This window comes from Camelus bactrianus, chromosome 32, assembly GCF_048773025.1.
Source record: "Camelus bactrianus isolate YW-2024 breed Bactrian camel chromosome 32, ASM4877302v1, whole genome shotgun sequence".
NCBI classification, from domain to species: Eukaryota; Metazoa; Chordata; class Mammalia; order Artiodactyla; family Camelidae; genus Camelus; species Camelus bactrianus.
This window is the reverse complement of record NC_133570.1, coordinates 2,643,998-2,665,210: the sequence shown is the minus strand read 5'-3', so window position 1 is coordinate 2,665,210 and position 21,213 is coordinate 2,643,998. Positions and strand designations below refer to the sequence as shown.

The following is a 21,213-nucleotide window of genomic DNA, read 5'->3' as shown; positions in this document are numbered from 1 at the left end:
TTCGTGGCTAGTTCCTCACAGGGAAGAGCTATTTCTTGCCGGCATGGGCTAACAGTGTCCGTGCGCAGTACGTCCTGAGGACAGAGCTGGGTCTCCGGAGGATAATGTACTGAGTGGTGCTTTTCAACCCTTTTCGTTTATTTTTAAACCCAAACTCACACCTTCAGCGCCTCTGAGAACTAGTGTTACACTGAGTCCTGTCTTCAACCTGTCTGGACCCCCACCCGTTAAGATTTCCTTGTATTTTTCTGCAGTTTTTCTGTACTTTGTATTACAAAGAGTGGGGTTTCTGTGTATCTCCACTCTTTTCCTCCACATATAAAACTGTATTTTACTACAGAGAAGGCTCAACAGTCACTCTCTTAGAAAATCAAAGAGCTGTGTCAGGGACAGGGGTTTATACTGCGACCTTCCATCAGCTCCTGACCCAGGAGACGTTACACCTTCTACGTGGCAGCTCGGGGATCCGCGTGACCGCCACACAGAAACGCCAAGCAGACGGTGACCGGGGACAGGCCAGGCGGGAAGTAGCTGCTGGGTCCCAAATTAGAGGTGCGGTTTACAGTAAAGTTATACCCAAAAAATACAGCAACGAACAAAGAATAGTTTATTAACAAAATCAGAACCCTGCATACACGTAAACCAACGCCACCCAAGTCGGTGACCGTCGACAGCTGACGTCACGTTTCACACCTCCGGTCATCTTTAATGCCACCCATGCTGCTCAGAAGGTTTCCCTTCCATCCCCCACGGTCTCTGGTCTCAGCGGCAAACTAGTGAAAGCGTACACGAGGGCTGACCCGCGAGGTTAAAACGCGGTAAGTTACTCTGCGGACTGTGGTGGGAGCCGTGCTCCTTAACGTTCCTTAACCAGGGAGCACGTTAAGGAAATGACAAAAAAGCAACGTCAGCGGTTTAAACAAGTGTTGTCTGAAGCAGCGGGTGAGCTGCGCTCTCTGCCGGCCCGCGCCAAGGCTTGTGGCCATCAAGGCGGCTCTTCCACGGAACCTCTGCAGCACCTGCCCACGCTCTTGAATTCCTTAGCAAGTCCTCCCGTTCCGCGATATAAATAGACGTTTATTCATCAAAAAGAAGAAGAAAGCAAGACCACGCTTCATGGGAAGGAGATGAAACTTGTTTACGATTCAGGGTGTCGCGTCCCAAGTCGGTGGGTGATCGGCGGGGAGGGAGCCACCGCGGGGCGAGCGGGGCTCTTCAGAGCTGAGGCCACGTCCGCGTTTCTGCTCCAGGAAGGTGCGGGGTGACAGGAGACACTCCACGGGAAGGCACTTACCTAGGTCACCGGCTGGAAGGAAAGACACCAATCCAGTACCATGCAAGTCTTAGCGGGGAGCCTGCCACGGCGGGGACGTCACCTCGCCGCTCCCCGGCGCCCCTGCCGACGGGCCCGACGTCCGGCGGACCCGGGGGGCGCGGGGCGTCAGGCCCTCCTGGGGGCCGGCGTGCCGCCGGCTCTGGCCCGCTGCTGGTCGTACTTCACGGAGACGATGAGGAAGAGCAGGAGGGTGGCTCCCTGAACGGCGGCCAACAGGAAGAAGTAATAGTTCAGGTGGCAGCCATTGATGTTGCCTGGGGGTGAGAGACGGCATGTCAGCTGCGCTCAGGGTCGGAAGAGGTTTGACTTATTGAACTCTGGGTCCTGCTAAGGTCAGGGTGACTTTTAACTGCGGTTATTAAAAAAAAAAAAAAGAAAAAAAAGAAAAAGAATCCTATTTCTGATTCAAAACACACAAGCACTTTGTTTTCAAAGCCACCGTGAAGTCAGCTGCATCTCGACCCAGGCCCTGGGCCGGGTCCTCAAACTCCATGACCTCTCCTGTGAAAGGACGCGGCTCTCAAGCCGCCCCGGGGAGGGCCTGGCCGCCGGGGAGAGGCCCAGTCAGCCTTTTTCATGTGAGAATCTTCCCCCCAGAAGGCCGGGGGGAGGGGGGAAGTTACCCGACTGAGCTCCTGCCACCAGAAGCAAAGGTGGGACAGTGTGGCCAGTCTCCTCTCGGGCCGTTCCCCCACCACGCTCTCAGAGAACCTCCCGGGCCTCTTCCAAGACAGCAGGTAACTGCACACAGACACGGTAACTTCCGAGTCTTCCACATGTGATAAGACAGACCCTCAGGCCCCGTGTCCACCAAACACACGCACAGGAACATTCCAGCCGCCTTACTCGTGACAGCCTCCAACTGGAGCCCCACGAACACAACACCATCAACAGAACACCCAAAGGCACTGTGACTTCCTCGCACAGTGGAGGCTCCGCAGAAATGATGACGAAGAGGTCACCGGGACAACGCAGGAGCGCCAGGTGGGAGAGGGCGGCAGAGGGGAGGGCCGCCAGGAGCCAGCACTGCCAGACATCGGAACAGAGGGGTGGGGGTCACTGAGAGGCCCCGAGGAAGCCCTCCCAGCGGTCTGCGGCTAGACCGCTTAGAAGCACGAGGAGCAGTGCCGCCCACGGTAGGGACTGAGCCCCGATCTAAACCCCGACGACAGGCAGGCCCACCGGGAGGGCGGGGAGAGGAGGAGGCAATGGGGGAGCCTCCAGGGCCCTTTCCTCCAGCCACAGCCCCAGAGCCGGACAGGAAGTCACCCCCAAGTCACCAGCCAGCCCTGCGGCCTCCCTGAAGGCATGGCCACGGGGACCTAGGGGTGGGGGCTGTGCTGGGAGGAGCAGGGATGGCGGGGAGGCAGGTGGACTCCGGAAAGACACCTGCCGCTCCTCCCACAGCAGTAAGAATTATTCTGGGGGGGGGGGTCACCTGGCACCATTTTCTCCCCAAATCAACCACTGGACAGCCACCTGTAGCGTGCCTCCATGCTACCGCCTGCAACCCCCCAGGACACGGGGCAGTGCACACAAGGGACTCAACCTCCCGTCACTGTGTGGGGCCAGGAGACCCGGCCGTGCGCTCCCAGGGGAGGTGGCCGCTTCAGAACCCACCGCACAGCGTCTCCCTCTCGCGGAAGTGCCCGCGCCCAGGCCCAGCATGTGCGTGCCAGCGCACGTGCACCCGCCCCGGAGGCAAGCCTCACACAGACGTCCCCGATTACCCGGCAGAAGCAGAGGATGAATGACAGGGAAGCTATGAGGTGTCAGCTTAGTAACGAGGGGGAAGAATGACAAAGCTCAACCAAACCTTCACGATACACTGAAAAGCAGAACAGAAAACGGAGAACCCACATCTTAAGAATCACAGAGGTCTGGCCTTTGTAACAAGCCTGTCTTTGAAGGAAGTCTCTCCCAGACAAAAAATTCATCAGGTTTTCAAGGGGATTTATAACCTAAAAGCAGCTAAGTGCCAGGACAGCAAATGCCACACGACCATACAAGGAATCCCAATACGGGGGTTTTCATGAGTAAAACATAAAACAAAGAAAGAAATCCCCGTCCCCTGGGTCTGATTAAAGGCGATCACAAATCCAGAAACAGCAAGACCCTCACCAAGACGCCACCTGCTGGAATCACCTGCAAAACCCCAGTATGACCGATCAGGAGTACTACTTGTTTATAAACAGGTAACTTATTACACACCTCTGTTCTTTTCAATAGCAGAGAATTAAAAGGTACTGCCTGAAAAAAGGAAAAGAATATGGAACCACGGTCAGTGAAGGGAAATCGGTGAGAGATTTCATTCACCTCCTAAGAACAGCGCTAGACGTGGGCGGGAGGAGGGCACAGCTCAGTGGCAGAGCGTGTGCCTAGCATGCACGAGGTCCTGGGCGCCATCCCCAGTCCCTCCATCAAAACAAACAAACAACAACAACAACAAACTTAGTGCCAGACAGGAAGGTGGAGAAGGCCTCCATGAATCAAGCGCTCCGCAGGAACTGCGCGGGGCGGGGCGGGGCGGGAGTGGAGGCGGAGGCCCACCTGGGCCGGGGCCCAGCGCCCCCAGGACGGTCAGTGCCCGGGGTGAGGCGGGGCCGGAGCAGCGCCGGAGCAGCGCCGGAGCAGGGGCCTTACCGAAGTCCGTGTGGCTGCTCATCCAGCCGATGGCCTTGAGGGACACGAGCGCCAGCAGCCCGGAGCCCACGAACGAGCCGACGCCGGAGAAGAAGAAGAACAAGCCCATGACGGCGCTCTGCATGGCCCTGGGGGCGGCCGCGTACGCGAACTCCAGGCCTGCGGGGAGGGTGGGGGCGGAGTCGGAGGGGAGCCCGGCGCGCACGTGCGCGGGGCCCCCTCGCCACACCTGTCCCCAGAACTCCACGGGGCTTAAGTCGATGCCCGGCTCACAGCCGACGGCAGCCCTGCCTTGTCTTGCTCCTTCTGGAGAGAAAGGGGTGAAGAAGCAAGCTTCCCACGTTCTCCACGGGGGGTTAAAACGAGGCTCAAGTGGGGAGATCCACCTGCGACTTGCATCTCAGAGGCGGTGTCACTTAGAACAGCCTCGACAGGGGCGCGTGTAAGCTCAGTTACGGCCGTTACGTTACGCAGGCTGCAGGCGTGCACCTGCTCCACGCGCAGGGCGCCCCGTCGGACCCGTCGGCGGCCGGCCGGAGCCGGTGAGGGGCGGGGTGGGGGGCGTCGCTAACTCCCCCCACCCCGCAGCGCCCGCGAACAGGCCTGCGCAGAGCCGGCCCGGCCCCGCGGCAGCGCGGCTCCTCCGCACGGGAAAGAGGCCTGTGTGCGCGCGTTTTGGAGATAAATCCGGAGGAAGAGGCCGAGCGCCCGGCGGGACGGATCCCCGAGGCAGGGCCCCCGTGGAAGCGCCAGCCGGGAGCAGCCCCCCCGCGCGGCTCTTCCTTCCTCCCCGGCGGCAGGTGACTGTCGCGGGGGTGCTGCTGTCTGCACGCCGGGAAGGGAGAACCCCGGCCGAGGTGTCCCATCTCCTCCCCGGGCGCATTCGGAGGCGCCGCCGCCCGCCCGCTCCCACGGGGCCCTCGGGCCGCCCGCGCCCAGCGGGGGCGGAGCCTCACCCGCGATGCTGGCGAATATCTCGCTGACGCCGATCAGCACGTACTGGGGGAGCTGCCACCAGATGGGCAGGTCGGCCGCGTAGTAAACCACGTTCCCGATGGTCTGGTTGATGGTCTTCTCCTTAACGAGGTCCAGCCTTTTGCTTTCCAAAATTCCTAGAGTTCAGAAGTAGGTCAGTGGAGCCGTCATTAACACTTGCCGTGAAGCCAGGTGACAAGACGCGCGGTACAAGTGTCGGCCGGTCGCTCTGAGAAGTGCACGGAAGGACACTGACGCCCAGTGCCAGCTTCCCCCAGAGCCCCCACCGAAGGGTGTCCTGCTTTCAGCTCCCTGAGCAGGCGTCTGAACCGCAGGCTCCACACGCACGTTTCATGGGGCGCTCTGCGGTGCCCGTAAGACCCGTGTTCACGTGCTTAACGCAACCCTCAGCCCTGACCGCTCACCTCAACTCCTTCAGTTTCTTCTCAGAGAAGGAGTAGGGGAAAGCTAGCCATGCTGTTTACTTCCCAGAAGGTAACACGTTTTGAGATGCTTCCCCCTTTGTGGTAACAGATTTAGGCTGACGCACTGACTCCCTGTTCTCACTGTCACAACTACCACTGCTCGTTGTAACGCTAGCTTCCTTGTACGGGCGGCTTACCCTCAGCAGCGCGGTGCAGTGGTCCCCCACCTGCGGGGGGCACGTTCCAAGGCCTGCAGTGGGTGCCTGAAATGAGGTCAGTGCCGCCCACTATTACACCAGGTCCCCCTGCACACGAGCCCATGGGAACGTTCACTCCGTAAACCAGGCACAGTGAGTTACTAACAGCAGTAACTAACAGTGAAACAGAACAATCACAATATTACACAGCTCACAATAAGAGGTATGTGAACGTGGTCTCACTCTCTGGATGTAATGTAGGTATTTTTGAACTGCGGCTGACAGGGGGGTCACTGAAACCACGGAGAGCAAAACCAAGGATAAGGCGGGTACCGTAAACTGGACTTTGCAAACCCACTTCTGCTCTCAGCAGCACCGAGACCTCACTGGACAGTCAGTCCTCTGTCACGGAGGAGAGAAAGGCGTGGGAAAATAAGATAGGAAAGAGCTACTCTTTACAAAACAAAAAATAAGCCAATCAAAATAAAGTTTAAAGCAGCAATCTGTAGGACCCAGTTCTTAGGGTACAGATGTCACTAAGTTTTGCTTTTAAAGAAGTCTAATTGCAAATGAAATAATGGGCCCTCACACCTCCCACCACAGGGCCACTTCCCGTGGGTGGCGCGTGTGGTCCCCGGGGAAGACCTAAGTCGTTCACCTTCACGGTGAGTGAAACACCGTCATCCGCTGGAGACGCAGCAGGAACCTCAGACACACAAGCCCCTCGGTCCTCAGCAGAGCTGCAGACGGAACAACGCGGCTTTGCTTGGAGCGAGGGTTGCAAACCAGAGACCCAAGGGCAATCACTTCTCCGCCGTTTGGATAAGGTCAAGTGCAGCTTCCCGGGCAGACCCAGGTCCTGAACTTCAGGACCTTCATGCTGCTTTGGAGAGTCCAGACGGGACCCGTGCCTCTGGTCACCAGGCCCCGCCCAGACCAGCGTACCTGTGACCCTGGGCAGCACCGGGGCTGAGGGCTCCTGTTACAGGGACCCCAAATGACACAGCTGACAGCAGACAGCAACGACCCCGCCCAGGCAGTGCCCCACTAAAGGTTTTAGAAAAGTAATACCAGCCAAAAAGGAAGCCTGAAATCCAGATGCAGGAATCAGGAAGCCACACTCTCTCCTGGCTCCTCACGAACACATGGACAGACAGAAACACTGACGTCGTGAAATGAAGACAAATTCTCTGAAATTACTCTTGGATCAAACCCCCAGTTTCAATATTCTTAGGGGGAAAAAAAACCAAGCCACCACAACAAATCAAAGCACACAAGCCCCCAGCACAGCAGCAGTAACAGGAGGCAGACTCACACACTGCACGGTTCTCACCACCAAACGCGGAGGAACAGACAGAAAATGAAGCATTTAACTCGAGAAAGGAGAAAAGAAAAATCACAAGACAAACCCAAGGTAGTAGAAGTTAGTTTCTTACTCTTCACATAGAAAACATAGAAACAATCAAGTGATACATTCAAGAGACACATCCATGGAAAAGTTATAAAGTACACACAATTTGCACAAGCCTAATTTTAAAAACGAGCACATAAACGCACGAAACCAGAAATGAGGAAGGAAACACAACAGATTTATTTGAAAGACTATTTTTATCTCTAACCATTTTTCTAAAACTCAGTAAATGATTTACTAGGGACATAAAAAAAATTAAAAGCTTAAGTGATTTAAGAGAAAACAGAACGTGTAAGAAATTGAGGAAAAGGTGATGACACCGTGTAACCCTGACACCAAGCCAAACACGCTCACCGCGGACAGGCGTGCGGGCACGCTGATAATACGGCTGCAGGTTTTAATCGAACCATAAACTCAGCCCTTTGAGTATGTGTGTGTGTGTATATGTGTGTATGTGTGTATATGTGTGTGTGTGTGTGTGTGTGGAAGGGGGGACGGCTCATCTGCAGTTGAGGCATTTTTTCCTCCCTCTGTGTAACAAGCACAGCTTCTATGATATGCTTTTATGGTCATTTTTTTTTAATTAAAAAATTTTTTTTCTTGGTTTTTTTTTTGGGGGGGGGAGGGTATAACTAGGTTTATTGATTGATTTATTTTTGGAGGAGGTCCTGGGGACTGAACCCTGGACCTCGTGCTTGCTAAGCGCGTGCCCCACCACTTGAGCTGCGCCCTCCCCGACTTTTATGGTCTTCTTCACTTAGTTTTTCTTAATAAGGCTCAAATCAGGTTTCTTTCCTATCAAAGTTTCAGTGTGCTATAATAATTTCACGTCTCTATTCAATCCTCATTAATGTTCCGGTTAAATAATATTCGCCAGAGCTGGCAATGAACTGCATGGAACACCTGGCAATGTTTACATCAGATTTCACGAACTGTGCCTCAGTCAAGTTACACGACATTCAAACTCTGAACCAGTGACAGTTAACGTCAATGTCTGGTCAGTCGGCAAAGCAAGCCTCTTTAAAATGCCAGCATAGTGGGTGTTATCCATTTCCAAGTCGTCGATTCGGATGCTGAAGTTCTGAGTGGCCAAGGTCACCGCAATGCAAAGCACCTGCACCCCCATGGGGGCCAGCGGCCACCTGAAGGCTGTCTGGCTCTGCCCAGCTCTGGAAGGGAACTGCCCTGGATGGCCAGCTCTTTTAAAAGGCAGCACTGCCTGCCTGATGGGCCACCCTCAGTCACATGTTGTTTCCCGCATAAACAGCACAGAAACCACTGGAACAACCCTGTGGATCTCAGAGCCGCCCACAGGAGCGAGTCAGCCCTTAAAGAAACAGAGAGAGAAGCTGGCATTAAAGGAACCCAAATCTAGAGTCTGCTAGAAGATGCCCAGGAAACTAAGGGCCTCCCCTTCCCCAGGGGAGAACGAGGACCCCCTTCCTGGAGTGCGACCGGCGCGGCCGGGGAACTGAGGGGGCTCCCCACTCCAGGAACAGAGCAGGCGCTCGGGGAGGCAAGAGACGGACAGACGGCCGGACACCACCTCCAGCACAGCTACTCTGCCCGTCACTGATGCTGCATCTCCAAACCTGCGATCAGAGTGCTGTTTGCTCCGGCTTACTCCCCACCGCCCCCCTCGGGGGCCGCTAGACTGAAGAGGAAGGGAATTACACAGAAAGCACACAGCGAGAGCTGCTTCCAGACACGGCCTCCTTTAATTACCTATTTGATCAAGAGAAAACGTAACTGTCTTCTAAGATGTCCTGGCGTCTGGAATATAGATTTCTCAAGCCTTGAGACTCGTTTCTTTTAATCTATTAAGTGCTGTATCAATGTGCTCGCGCTGGTGATGGCAGATGCAGGCTGCTGGGAAGCGCTACTGGAGAATATTAAATTCCGTCCCCGCAGTGCTCAACAGTCAACTCCTCGTAACAGAGATGGTTTATAGGTGATTCAGGAGCATCAGCTCTTTTTGTCTTGTCATTTACCTAACCTATTTTGCGGCTCGATAATTTTCAAATACTAACAAAGGAGAAACTCCAAAGCAAGTGAGACAGTCAGAGACACCTCAGCTTTCTCGGCACAAGACATTTCAGCTTATGCTTCAGAATCCGAGACTTGCGAAAACAGAATGTAGCGCCCCCCAGAGGACAGTTCCCCTTAGCGGTGCTGGAATACTGAGGCACTGGTTCTTAACCTCTTTCTTTTTTTCTAGGGGATGGAAGCTGGTCACAAACTTGTATTTGACTTAAAATAAAAAAAAACCCCAAACCAAAAAAACCCCAAAAGCCTTTCTCCCCAGGAAAATGCACATGAAATTTTACATAAAAATGCAAAGGGTCTGGGGTGTAGGAAGCCGATTAATGGACCTGACATAAGAATCACAGCTTTAAGGATTATGTGACACCTTTAATTTACAAAAATTCATCTATCCAGCAATCCGCAGTCGTCTAAAATCTACATCAGCAGGAGACAACAAGCCTCCTTCAATTCAACCCAAGTCACTTTCCACAGTACTTCACTGGTGAGAGCGCTTTAAAAAAAAAAAAGACAAATCTTTGGGGAAAAAACCTTAAACTTCATATAACAAAAAACCAGAAAATGAACACCACTCAGGTTTAAAATAACCCGTACGTGTTCTCTGTTAGAGCGCACACACTTTCCGGGTGGCGCACGGCATGTCACCGAGCTGCCACGCCCGCTTAGGCAGAAAGGGCCTCTTACCTGCGGCAAAGGCCGAGCACATCACAAAGAACATCCCGACTGCAATCCTCTTCAGGGACGAGGGCAGCAGGCCGTGCCGCCTCAGGACGGGGTCCACCACTTTGTCTTTGAGGGGGATCAACAGCAGGATGAGCACGGCATCGAACATGGTCAGCCAGGCCGCCGGAAACTGGAATTGTAAATCGCGTAAGGCATGGGCTGACTTTCCCGCGGTCACTTACACGACGGCTAACGTCTACAACCCAGAAAAGCTTATTTCAAGAACCTCCTGGGAAAAAAGTCTGTCTGGAGGCACTGGAACCGAGAAAAGACTGATTTCTATGGGGATTTGCACTTGGGTTTCTGTGCTTTATTGGGGAGAAAAAAGAATCAGGAGAAATACTAATTACAGTTTAACTGCCAGTTCTCAACTGAATCTAGTAAACGACGTAACCAACGGAAAACCAGTGTTGGGAAGAAGGAAACACTCCTTTCATCAGGAATGCGTTCAGTGCGTGCTGAGCGCGGTCATTCAGGGCACCTCTGGTGGGGGGAGAATCACCCGTCCTGGAACCCCCAGTGGCGATCTGCAGATCACCACGCTGCTCTCACCGTATGATGAGCGGTTGCAATACTGGGAATTTCTGGAATCTTCAAATGAAGACTCTGTAAAACGTACGTTGTCTGCATCTGGGTGTAAAAAGCAGCGTCATTACACGTGGGCCGTCACACACACACCTGAGCGGGTCGCCCCTCCCCGGGCTACATCCAGACGAGGCTCGCAAGGGTCAGGGTGGAAAACAGACAGGTCAGTGGCTCGGTCATCATAAAAGTAGCCCGGAGACCAACTCGGAAAAAGAAATAAGAAGTCATCCCAGTGAGAAGCCAAGTCAAAAGGGGCAGGGGGGCTGGGAAAAACATCCCCACTCTTGGCCTCTTTCTGGAAAAGGTCTCAAAACATTTATATCGGCAAAAATGAGTCTGTAACTAAAAAGAAGACTCTAGGATCCTTGACACTCATGGCGAAGAAGGCAGGGGGCCCTGCGCACCGCGGAGACAGCCGAAGGAGTGCCGGGTGGCATTCCCGGGGAGGGGGACACGGACCCTGCTGGCGGCACTCACTTGGAAATACACTGTCCAGTAAGGTATCAGAGCCAAGAAAACGGGGACAGTCTTGACAAGAGCTTTCATGTCTTCCACTTTATCTTCCGGGAAGGGCCCTCCTCGAGACATCTTACATGAATCAAACAGACTGTGTTTAGAAGATTGCTGAAAGACTCCAATGCCTTCACTTGGGGAGATAAAATCAAGGAATTAGTTTTCTTCCACCCCTCCCCCAGAAACCAATTATCTGGTAACAAATTAAGTTTGGAGTCGGAAACTGTACTGAATTTGCTTAAACTTCATTCCAATACCTACTAACTGCACCCACCAAACACAGCCACCGAGGCTCCTGAACGCGGCCGGAGGTACTGAGACAGCTGCCCAGGACCTTCCGGTCAGAGTGTGACGGCAGCCACCACCATTCTTCCACCAGGCTGGAAGACACGTGATCACCAATCACTGCCTGAAAGGTGGGAGGCCTCCTCCCCGTCCCGCTATGTTGGGGACAGCCTGCAGCTTCATCTGAAGCTGGTGACGATGACATCAGCTGCATCACTGGGGTGTTATTTGAAAAAAATACTGTGCCGTATTGATTTGTCTGGATTTTCAGTTAGGTAACTTATAACGTCGAGACTGGACGCCCAACGTTGACCCTGTTACAAAACTGTGCGGGTTTAGTGCCCTGCTGTCCTGGCGGTGAGACGGTGGGAGGCGCTGCTCCAGCAGGGAAGGCTACCGGCTCTCAGATTAGGGGACCTGGGCAGCATCACCCGGGGGCAGTCAGCCCTGACCACAACCCTCCCAGGCACCAGGACACTCGGCCCGGCCCCCGGCACGGAGTAGGAAGTCAGGGCACAGAGAGGGTAAAGAACGTGCTCCCGGTCACAGAGCCCGAGAGCTGGGGCAGGTCCTGACCCTAGACAGTCCTGAGGCCCTGACCACTGCAGGACGCCACCTGCCCCGCGGCTCCACCACGGGCATCCTCCCGCACTCAGGCCCGCTGGTCACGGTGCGGAACCCGGGCCTCCCGTCCCCACTCGCTTTGCCCTGGGCCGCTTTCACTACTTGTAAAATGAACAGGTCCTACGGGGTGACTCCAAGGCCTTTTCTGGCCCAAAACACTCTAGCAGAGAAACATGCTCTTGGCTCTTACAGGTAAAACAGAAAAAAAAGTTCTCACTGCACGCCAATCTCTAAAACCCCAAATCCCGGGAGATAATTAATTACCACTGAGAATTCTTCCCGTTCTGGGACTTGGATACAAACGGTGGCCGTCTGCTTTCTGGTTTGTAAACTCCTGTCCCATCTTACTGAGTTACCACTACTGCAGATCATTTTTGTCTTTTAACACTGACATTTTAAATCTGAACTTTCAGAGTAAGGAAAACCAAAAAACTGAAAACTGTAACTTAATATTTTAGCCAAATTTCGGACAGAGAACTAAATTCAATTCTGCAAACATTTACTGAGCACCTACTGTTTGCCTGGTTCTGTTCTAACTGGGTGCTGAGGATACAGAAATAAGTAAAAAAAAAAAAAAAAAGATGCATTTTCTGTCCTTACGAAGCTGGTCTGGAAAGTGAGGAAAATAATCAGAAAAACACACTCCAGTGAAAAGCTAAATTCCAAAGGTAACACTCATACTTTCATTTGAAAACACTCCGAGCTTCTCCTGTTTCTTTTTTCCTTTGGCCAAAAACGTACCTGTAAAGCCCCTGTGCACCTAACACTGCTCCTCTCCATGACGCACGTCCTCGGACCACCCATGTTTCTCTAAATACAACCAAATGTCAAATCACAACTTCGTTTCACACACAGAACCTTGCACAAGGGTACCCGGCTATATTACTTGCGTCGTATCATTAAAATGTTTTTAGAAACTGCTACGCGAACACGCACCTAGTAACGTGGTCTAGTTCACACACATTATTAGTGAGTTACTCTGTAACAGACGAGGGTCCAGCACGGAGCCACAGTCACAGATGACGAGGCACAAGATGAGGACCCAGGAGGCGGACGTGCTCCCCCGGGGCCCGCCCACGGGGGCTGCGTGCATACGCGTGTGCTTCTCCCGGGAAAACGGGCCCTCGGCCCTCAGATTCTCAGCTCAGAGAGGGCTCAGAACTGTTTCCACTCACTCTGATGAACTGAACAGATGGTGCGCGGATTTCACATCTGAAATCAGCATTACACCATCTTCAAAGCACAGGCCCACATAGACCAGAAAGGAACTAGGGTCGGGCTGGGAGATCAGAGCCAGGAGCAAGGAGGGGCCCGCGCGGCGCCGTGCCGTGCTTCCTCCCCTAAGCTGTGGGAGCCGGCCTTCCGCCCAGGCACCCTTGTCAGCCAGGACCCTCCACCAGGCTCTGACCAGCTCGCGGAGGCCTTGCGAGGGTCCTACAGGAGGAGACTCCTTCCGCTGTGCGGAAAGGAAAAGGCCTCGCGAGGTCACGCACCTGCCCGAGGTCACAGAGCCCCAGCGTGTGCGTGAGGAGAGCACGGCTGGAGAATTCTCGAGACCACCAGCTCTTCCGTGGGTTAGTCCTTCTGTAATTGGGCCAAAGACTTCCAAAAACAAACCTGAAGGGAAACCAGACTCCTAAGTCCAAATCGTCCTCACCGCTCCACCTGTGCCCGAGAACGCCAGTGTCCACAAAGCAGTGGTGCGCCCCTGCAGAAACACCTGCCGGGTGCCACCCACGGACACACAAACCGTGCACTTTGCTAATGGGCATTCAATCTACAGGATAAACACGTAGGATCTGAAACCCTGCTTCAGCCCAATCAGAACGAGGTGCTGGCCCAGTGTGGTCCCACCACGTGCAGCTCTGAATTAGGAGTCTGAAAGCCACACCGACCCCTGGAATTCCAGGTCACCAGGCTGGTGAGGAGCTGTGCTGGAATTCCGCACGGGGACAGCTGCAGAAACCAGACACGGTCAGCCTGGGGCACAGGGGCAGGGCCGTGAAGCTATTTGGGGACAGCTTCAAATCGACCACGTGGGAGGAACATGAGACCTTCACCATGGCTCCAAGGACATAAATGAGGCACCTGCAGATGAGCCACGAGGGGGCAGGTCTGGAGCTGGCGTGCAGGACGTTCCTGCAACGGGTGCTGTCCCCACTGTGGCCGAGCAGGCGGCTTCCAGCCCAGGGACTGACCGCCCCCCTCAGTGCCTGCCTTGATCGCAGCATTCCCTGAGAGGCTCAACTCCGAACGGTCCCCAGGACTTTCCTGGGGTGACGGATGAGCCCCATATCCTGACTGCACCGTGGCTGCATGGCAGAATGAACCTGCCACAATTCCAAGAACCGAACCGCTAAACGGGGTGGGTTTACTGCACATAACTGGTACTTCAATATGTGACAACAAGAAAATTCCGAGGTCTCTTTGTGAGCTAAGACCTGGACTTTCCCTTATTCATCTGCGTCCAGGGGGACCGACCGTCGGTCACAGTTTGCCCAGGACTCTGGGACTTCCAGCGGTAAAACCTCAGCTTGTGGGCACACGGCGCTAAAGCTGGGAAGTCCCCTGCAAGGTGGGTGATGGAGGCACCCTGCCTGCGTCTCAGACCTCTGCCGTCAGTCCCCTGTCAGAGAGCAGCCGGGGCGCGACCGGGGTGAGCACTGGGGGACGGGCCCAGGCGGACTGCTCAGCTGCTGACCCGAGGCGAGAGGCCGCGACCTGCTGCTTAAGGAGCACAGAGAGGGGCCTACAAAGTAAGCGCCTGCTCAGTTTTCCACTCAAATGAACGGCAAAGCTTTTTACAGTGAAAAGCGAAACGTGCGGAGTACCATCCTGTCTCCTCGACGCGCCCCACGAGCCTGTTCATCACCTTCCCACACCAGGCAGCCGGGAGCCCCCCTCCCCGCCAGCAGCGAGGGGCAGGTCAGAGACGACACGCAGGAGCGGGCCTGCGGGCCCGTCTGCAAGACGGAGGGGCAGCACCACCCCCGCCTCCGGGGCCGAGCCGAGGCCACGGGCCGGGCCGGCTGACCTCAGCCCAGCGCACCCCCCCCCGCCCCTGCCCAGTAAGCACAGGACAGAGGGTGACGGCTGAGCCTCGAGAAACAGCCCGGGCCGTGAGCAGGCCGGCGCGCTCACCCGCTGGGCCGCCGCTGTGGGCAGCACGAGTACGCCAGGATCTTGGCCATGTCGGTGAAGGCGCTGCCGTCGGGAGGCTTGCTGACGAAGGAGGTCTGGCCGCAGAGGAAGACCACGAACGCCACGCCGATGCAGACGGTGGGGATGATGTAGCCGGTGACGAAGCTCACGTTCTGCTGGATGTAGGCGATGCCGCCCAGCGAGACGATGGCTCCCAGGTTGATGCTCCAGTAAAACCAGTTGAAAAACCTCCTCGTGGCCTCTGGACCTCGATCTTTAACCTAAAATGACAGGAGGAAAGAGACTTAAAACCTGTGATGATCTTCAAGGACGAAAAACACACGCGATGCTTTAATATATATCACTATATATACAGATATTGTTGGTGCCCTCACCGCCTTCAGAAATGCAGCGTAATCAGAACGGTGTTTAACGATACATCCTGCCAAAAAAAAAATGTATCTTACGCTTTTAATTACTACAGATTCTGAGGAGTCCTTCTCTTAACTGCACTTACATCCAATAAATCCTTGAGTTTCTCAAAGTATCGCCCGCAGACCTCTTGCTTCGGAAACGCCTGGAATGCTCCTTAAAAATGCATATTTGCGGGACCCACACTCCAGGCCTGCCCACTCCCCATCTCTGGGGTCAAACAACTTTCCAGGGCACTTGTGCTGACAGCCACACAGCTTCACGCCTTGATAAATCTGGCGCAAAGAGAAAATTACAGACCGAAGCTAAAACCACATGCTGTCTTTAGACCGGGAAGGCTATCAGTGGAATCAGCAGAAACTCTGATAAGGACCGAGATTCCTGGAAGGCTAAAAAAAAATCACTGATTTCCTGAACTCAGACAAACAGAAGCACCAGGTAACAGGTGATTCTCGGTGCAGCTCCTCCCCAAGACTTTCTCAGTCGGAGCCCATCCTGTTGGTGACAGTCCATGTGGGGTGGGCACCCCTTAACCTCCTTCCCTGAAGATGGATTTTCTGGCCACGTGGACACCAGCATGAGCTCTGCACTGGCCTGAGTCATTTCTGGCCAGTTTCATCTCATAAAATTTCTACACGGACTTGCAAGCTAAAGGCTGCTGTGGGACTGGGTACAAGGACTGTGGGCTGCCGCTGGACTGGAAAGTTCTGTTGCCTCACCCTTAAGTTACAGGTTACAGAAAGGTTAGACAAGTTCTGTTGCAGAAGCAGATCTGCATTCTGATCCACAGAGCAATCTCCTCTTCTAAGTAACAGAGGAGGTTTCCCATGGGGGCCTGAACAACCAATTCTGATGCACAAACCGCCCTCCCCATCTTTTTAGCAGTCATGTTACACGATATGACATTTTAACCTCTATTTTTTAATGTTAAAGTATAGAGCAAAATCACGTGCCCTTCCAAAAACTTTTACTCCAAAATGATTAAACACGGTAACTGTGATGTCAAGAACTATGCTTGAATTATCTGGTAACCACCATCTCCAACTGAAAATCTGAGTTTTAAATAAACTGCACATTCTCAGCAGGATGTTAAACTTGACTCCCACCCACATCAGAACTGAACCGAGGTCCTAGATCAAATGCTGGCCTGCCTGCTGAATAAATGATCTGTGTGGAGAAGGGCCTTTGATCTCTAAGACTGATGGCTCTTCACGAGGACACAACGTGTTCAGATGTTACTAAAAGGGACTCAGAAGGTTCATGCCGTCCTGGAAACAGCCCAGAGAGAAGAAAAAAGTGTGAGCAGGGAACCAGTTACAGAGAAAACATAATTAAAGATATAAAAACAAGTATTTAGGGTGGGGGGGAGTAAGCTTGAAGGGGAAGAAGGCCAGTAAACGTAACACGTAAACAGAACGCAGACCATTTATGTCTGAACTGGAAGAACTCGCAGTGGGCCCGTCCTCCCCAGCCGCGCCGCACGGTACGAACTGCGGAAACCTGGCAGGCCGCTTCCTCGAACTGCCAAGCGTAATTCACCAAACTCACTTTAGAACCCGAAGACTCCTCCCAAGGCCCCAAATAACCACGTAACAGTCATTTTTTGGAACAAATGGGAAGCTGGATCCTACAAACTGCACATCACACGCCTCCCCCGGTGCCCGGGACCGGCCGGCCGGCAGCCTTCACTTCGTATTAGTCACAGTACTTGACCCTCTGTCCGCGGCCCCACGCCCCACCCTCCCTGGGGTAAACAAGAGTGTCTTGTGACAGGTCCAAAGCCACCACCGCTGTTAATTCAGAGAAGCACAGATAAAAGAACAGAATTCTGCGAAGTGAGTCACACAGTTGGCCGATACGGAAATATTCCTTTCAACGCACAACAGTGCAACTATTTTTTCCCCTCTAGAAAAAAAGAAGTATCTTTGTTCTCTTTGTCTGTAACTAAGTTCTTCTTTCAGTTCGCCATTTCAAATACAGGATCCACGCACTAAGAATGACATGACCTCTGCAAAAGGGTAAGCCCTGGGGGAGAAGATGGGGCTACAGTGATTTACATCAAAACGCATCACCCTCGGAATCTCGAGTGCCTTCTCAGAGCTGTGCAGCCTGAGCCCACTCATCTCTCACTCAGGATGTTTCCCGGAGGCACCACATCGCAGACAATGGCGGCATGAGTGAGAGAGACGCACAAAAGTACATTAAAAAAACAGATTTCCTCACACTGAGAAAGGCCAGGAGATGCCAAAGAGACAGGCTGGCAGGCTTCGTGCCTGGCCTCCGGGCTCGGAGCCACACCCTCGCACCCAGCAGCAGGGACCTCGCGGTCGGCCTCTGAAATCCCCTCCGAGGACCAGCCAGCACCTGGCATGGAGCAAGCAACCTTCTAAATGTTTTTTCCACTGAAATAAACTTCATACCAACAAAGCCACCCTTCTGTACAACTCAGTGGTCCCCTAGTCTATTCACAGATATGCAACCTCCACCATCCAGTCCCATATTTTCATCACACCAACAGGAAACCCACGCCCTTTACTGTCCCTTCTCTGTCCCCATCTCCTGACCCCTGGCAACCACACATATGCACCTGTCTATTCCGGACATTTCATATAAATGGAATTAGAGAACGTGGTGTTCCGTGCCTGGCGTCTTTCAATCAGCGGGATGTTTCCAAGATCCATCCGCACTGTGGCAGGCACTTGCCTCCTTCTCACTGAAGGACGCTCCACGACATGGACAGACCACAGCTGCTTTGTCCACGGTGCAGACACCTCAACTTCTTATGTTAGAAAAACTTAAAGGTAAAGAAAAGTTGAAAGAATAGTAAAATATACACTTCTCTACCCTTCATTTACATCCCTACTCCTGTTTTTCTACATGTGTGTGTATATATACATACATATACATATTATGACATACTTTAAGGCTTAACTATTTAAAAATAAGTTGCACACATTTCACCCCAAAGATTTCATCATGAATCTCCTAAAAATAAGGCTGTTCATCTACATGACCACAGACCACATCACACCTAAAAAAATTAACATCATTGCAATTTTACCTAACATGTGGTCTGTAACCAAATTATTCCCACTTTCCCAAGAAACGGTTTTTTGAAAATCTGGGCTCCAGTCATGAAGCACATGATGCGTTTGGTTGTCAGGTCTCTCTGATGTCCTTGAATCTGGAGTGGTCCTCCTTTTTCCATGAAGGTGACCTGTTAGAAGAGATTAGGCCAGCTCTCTTGCAGAAAAGGACATTTCTTTTTAATGTCCACATTTAATTACTTATCAAAAGAGTGCAAATTCTGTCATGCATTCTAGAAAACCTCTTCAGGACCACTCAGTTCTTTTAAGGAATATTAAATTACTCTTCTATTAACTACTGGAGAGTACTAGCTTTTAAGCCAGACTTCCTGGGTCCAGACCCAGCTCCCCCACTCACTTTCTGTGGTCCTGAGCAGGTCAAATCCTCTAAGCCTCTGTTTATTATAAAACAGGGACAACTACGGGGTAGAAATTGTTGGGAAGCTTAGGTAAGACAGTGCTAGAAAAGCACTCAGGGCGGTGAGGGGCATCAACCAAACACTCAGGGCACTTCAGTCCTGTGGCTGAGTTTTTCAAAGACGGAGAACTGTGCTCCCAGTGCCGTGCCTTCAGCGTTGGCCCGTGAGCTGATGGCAACCCAAGGCCAAAGCCACCATCACAGGATGCCTTTAAGAAATTAGAATTAAGAAACACTAAGAAATTAGATCCAGATTAACACCCCGGCTTGACTACCCACCACCAACAAAAGGAATCATTTCTTTTTACACCTCCATTTCCTCGTTTAAAAAAATGGGTGTAAGATTCACATGAGGTTCAGATGAGTTCAACTATATGAAGCACATTCCCCAGTGTGGAGAAGGAAACAGAATCCAGGACATTGGGCAACTATTACTTCCTACATCGTTATAAGGTGTCACCTTACACAGGTATGATTCAAGTTCAAAGGCCAGGCTCTTGCATCCTGGCTCCATCACAAACCAGCTCTGCAACTTTGGCCAAATGAGTGAACCTCTCAAGCCTCCGTTTCCTCATCTGTAAAATGGGCACAGGAACGGCAGAGGTGTCACATGGACTAACAAAGGAGTGAGCACAGGGGCTGATGCATGTAAGCCCTCAGTGAATGCCTGCAATCACATGGCTATTTTAGCACAAAAACCTAGGAGTTACCTTCCCTATTGCTCACATAAAACCCGCCAGCAATTCCTGCCCCCTCCACCTCCATGACTTATTCTAAATTCACTCACTTCACTCCATGGCCACTGCCTCCATCCTGGTCCAAATCTCTATAATCTCTCACCTGGCCTGTGTAACTGATTCCTACCTGATATGTCTGCTGTCAGCACTTCCCACACAACCAACCTAGTTTCTATATGAGATGTCCACACCTTTTTCTGTGAAGGGGCAGGGTGTACATATTTTAAAGTTTGGGTGACATTCAGTCTGTCGCAACTACTCAGTTCTGCTACCGTACTGTAAAAGCAGCCACATCATAGCCGATGTGACCAGGAACACGCAGGGCGGGGTTCCAATGAAGTTTTTATGGGTACTGGAATTTGCTTTACCTAATTTTCATTTGGCACAAAAATATTCTTCTCACTTTTTTCTTATCATTTAAAAACCTACCACCAGTCCTATTCTTAGCCTGTGGGCCCTCCAAAAACAGGAAGTAGACCAGATTTGGCTCGCAGGACACACCTGCCAGGCCCCTGCGCTACAGAGGCTGAAATTTTAGAAACATAAATCAGATCACATTGCCATTACGCCGGCTGCTCACACCCCATAAAGGCTTCTTACTGTATTCAAAACACCTCAAACTTTACCAAGCCTCACATCACGGAGCTCCTGCCAGCCACCTCTTCCCACTTCCTCTTTTCTGTTTGAAATGTACTTGTCACTCAACCTTCCGTAAGTTTAGGGTGTCCAGTACATGCTGACCCGACATATTTCTGTGTTATGCACTGCAACACGCTGCCACTGCAGCCGCTACAGCAGCGACTAGGGTGTCCTCTCTCTCGCCGGGCCCCCGGGACTTTGCACTTGCGGATGCCCAGTCCGGAAACTCCTTTGCTGTCTTTCCAGGTCTCAACTCCGACGGCCCCTCCGTAGGACTGAGGTCCCGTCTTTGCAGCCGCCCCCGCCAGGGCCCACCGCAAGCTGGCCCCAGTCGTTTCGGGGCTGCGGAGGCTGCCAGCGACCCCGCCCCCTCGCGCCCCTCACCTGGTCCGCGCCGAAGGGCGTGATGTTGGCCTTGACCGCGCCCACGCCCAGGCCCACGAGCGCGAGCGCGGACAGCGCGGCGGGCGCGCAGTAGCGCTCGGGCGCGTCCGGGCAGGGCGGCGCCGAGCAGTTGCCGACGCGCGTGGGGCGCGGGGCCCCGCAGAGCGCGGTGCGCGTGGCGGGCGCGGCCAGCAGCGGAAAGGCCAGCATGCCCAAAAGGTAGAGGGCCAGGCTGAGCAGGATGGCGCGCGCCCGGCCGAGCCGCGCGTCGGCCAGCCAGCCGCCGAACGGCGACACCAGGTAGGTGAGGCCCATGAAGAGCAGCAGCGCCTGGCTGGCCTGCGCCCCCTCCCAGCCGAAGCGCGTGCCGTTGAGGAACAGCACCAGGTTGGCCGTGACGCCGTAGAAGGCGGCGCGCTCCAGCAGCTCCGTCAGCAGCACGGCCGCGCACGCCGCGCGCCGGCCCGCGAACGCCGCCCGCCGCGCGCCCAGCAGCGGCGCCCGCTCGCCGCCCGCGCTCGCCATGCGCCCGCCGCGCGCCCCTCCGCCGGGATCTGCGGGGCTCTGCCGCCGCTGCCGCCCTTCTCGCGAGACTGCACTCGCCCTGCCGGCCGCG

At 53.6% G+C, this 21,213-nt stretch overlaps 1 protein-coding gene across 2 annotated transcripts; it reads right to left on the bottom strand.

Moving 5' to 3' along the window:
* Positions 1-584: 584 nt before the first annotated feature.
* On the bottom strand, positions 585-21,158 carry SLC15A4 (solute carrier family 15 member 4). Of its 2 annotated transcripts, XM_074356086.1 has the most exons (9): positions 20,598-21,158; positions 14,902-15,182; positions 11,126-11,231; positions 10,816-10,926; positions 10,306-10,383; positions 9,715-9,883; positions 4,936-5,091; positions 3,980-4,138; positions 585-1,590 (listed from the first exon to the last, which is right to left on the bottom strand). In XM_074356086.1, the coding sequence occupies exons 1-9, from the start codon at positions 21,120-21,122 to the stop codon at positions 1,442-1,444; spliced, it is 1,734 nt and encodes a 577-aa protein (XP_074212187.1). In that variant the 5' UTR covers positions 21,123-21,158; the 3' UTR covers positions 585-1,441. The 2 variants fall into 2 exon arrangements, with proteins under 2 accessions (XP_074212187.1, XP_074212188.1); XM_074356087.1 differs by lacking the exon at positions 11,126-11,231 and having other exon boundaries at positions 10,816-10,984; positions 20,598-21,154.
* Between the last annotated feature and the right edge of the window lie 55 nt (positions 21,159-21,213).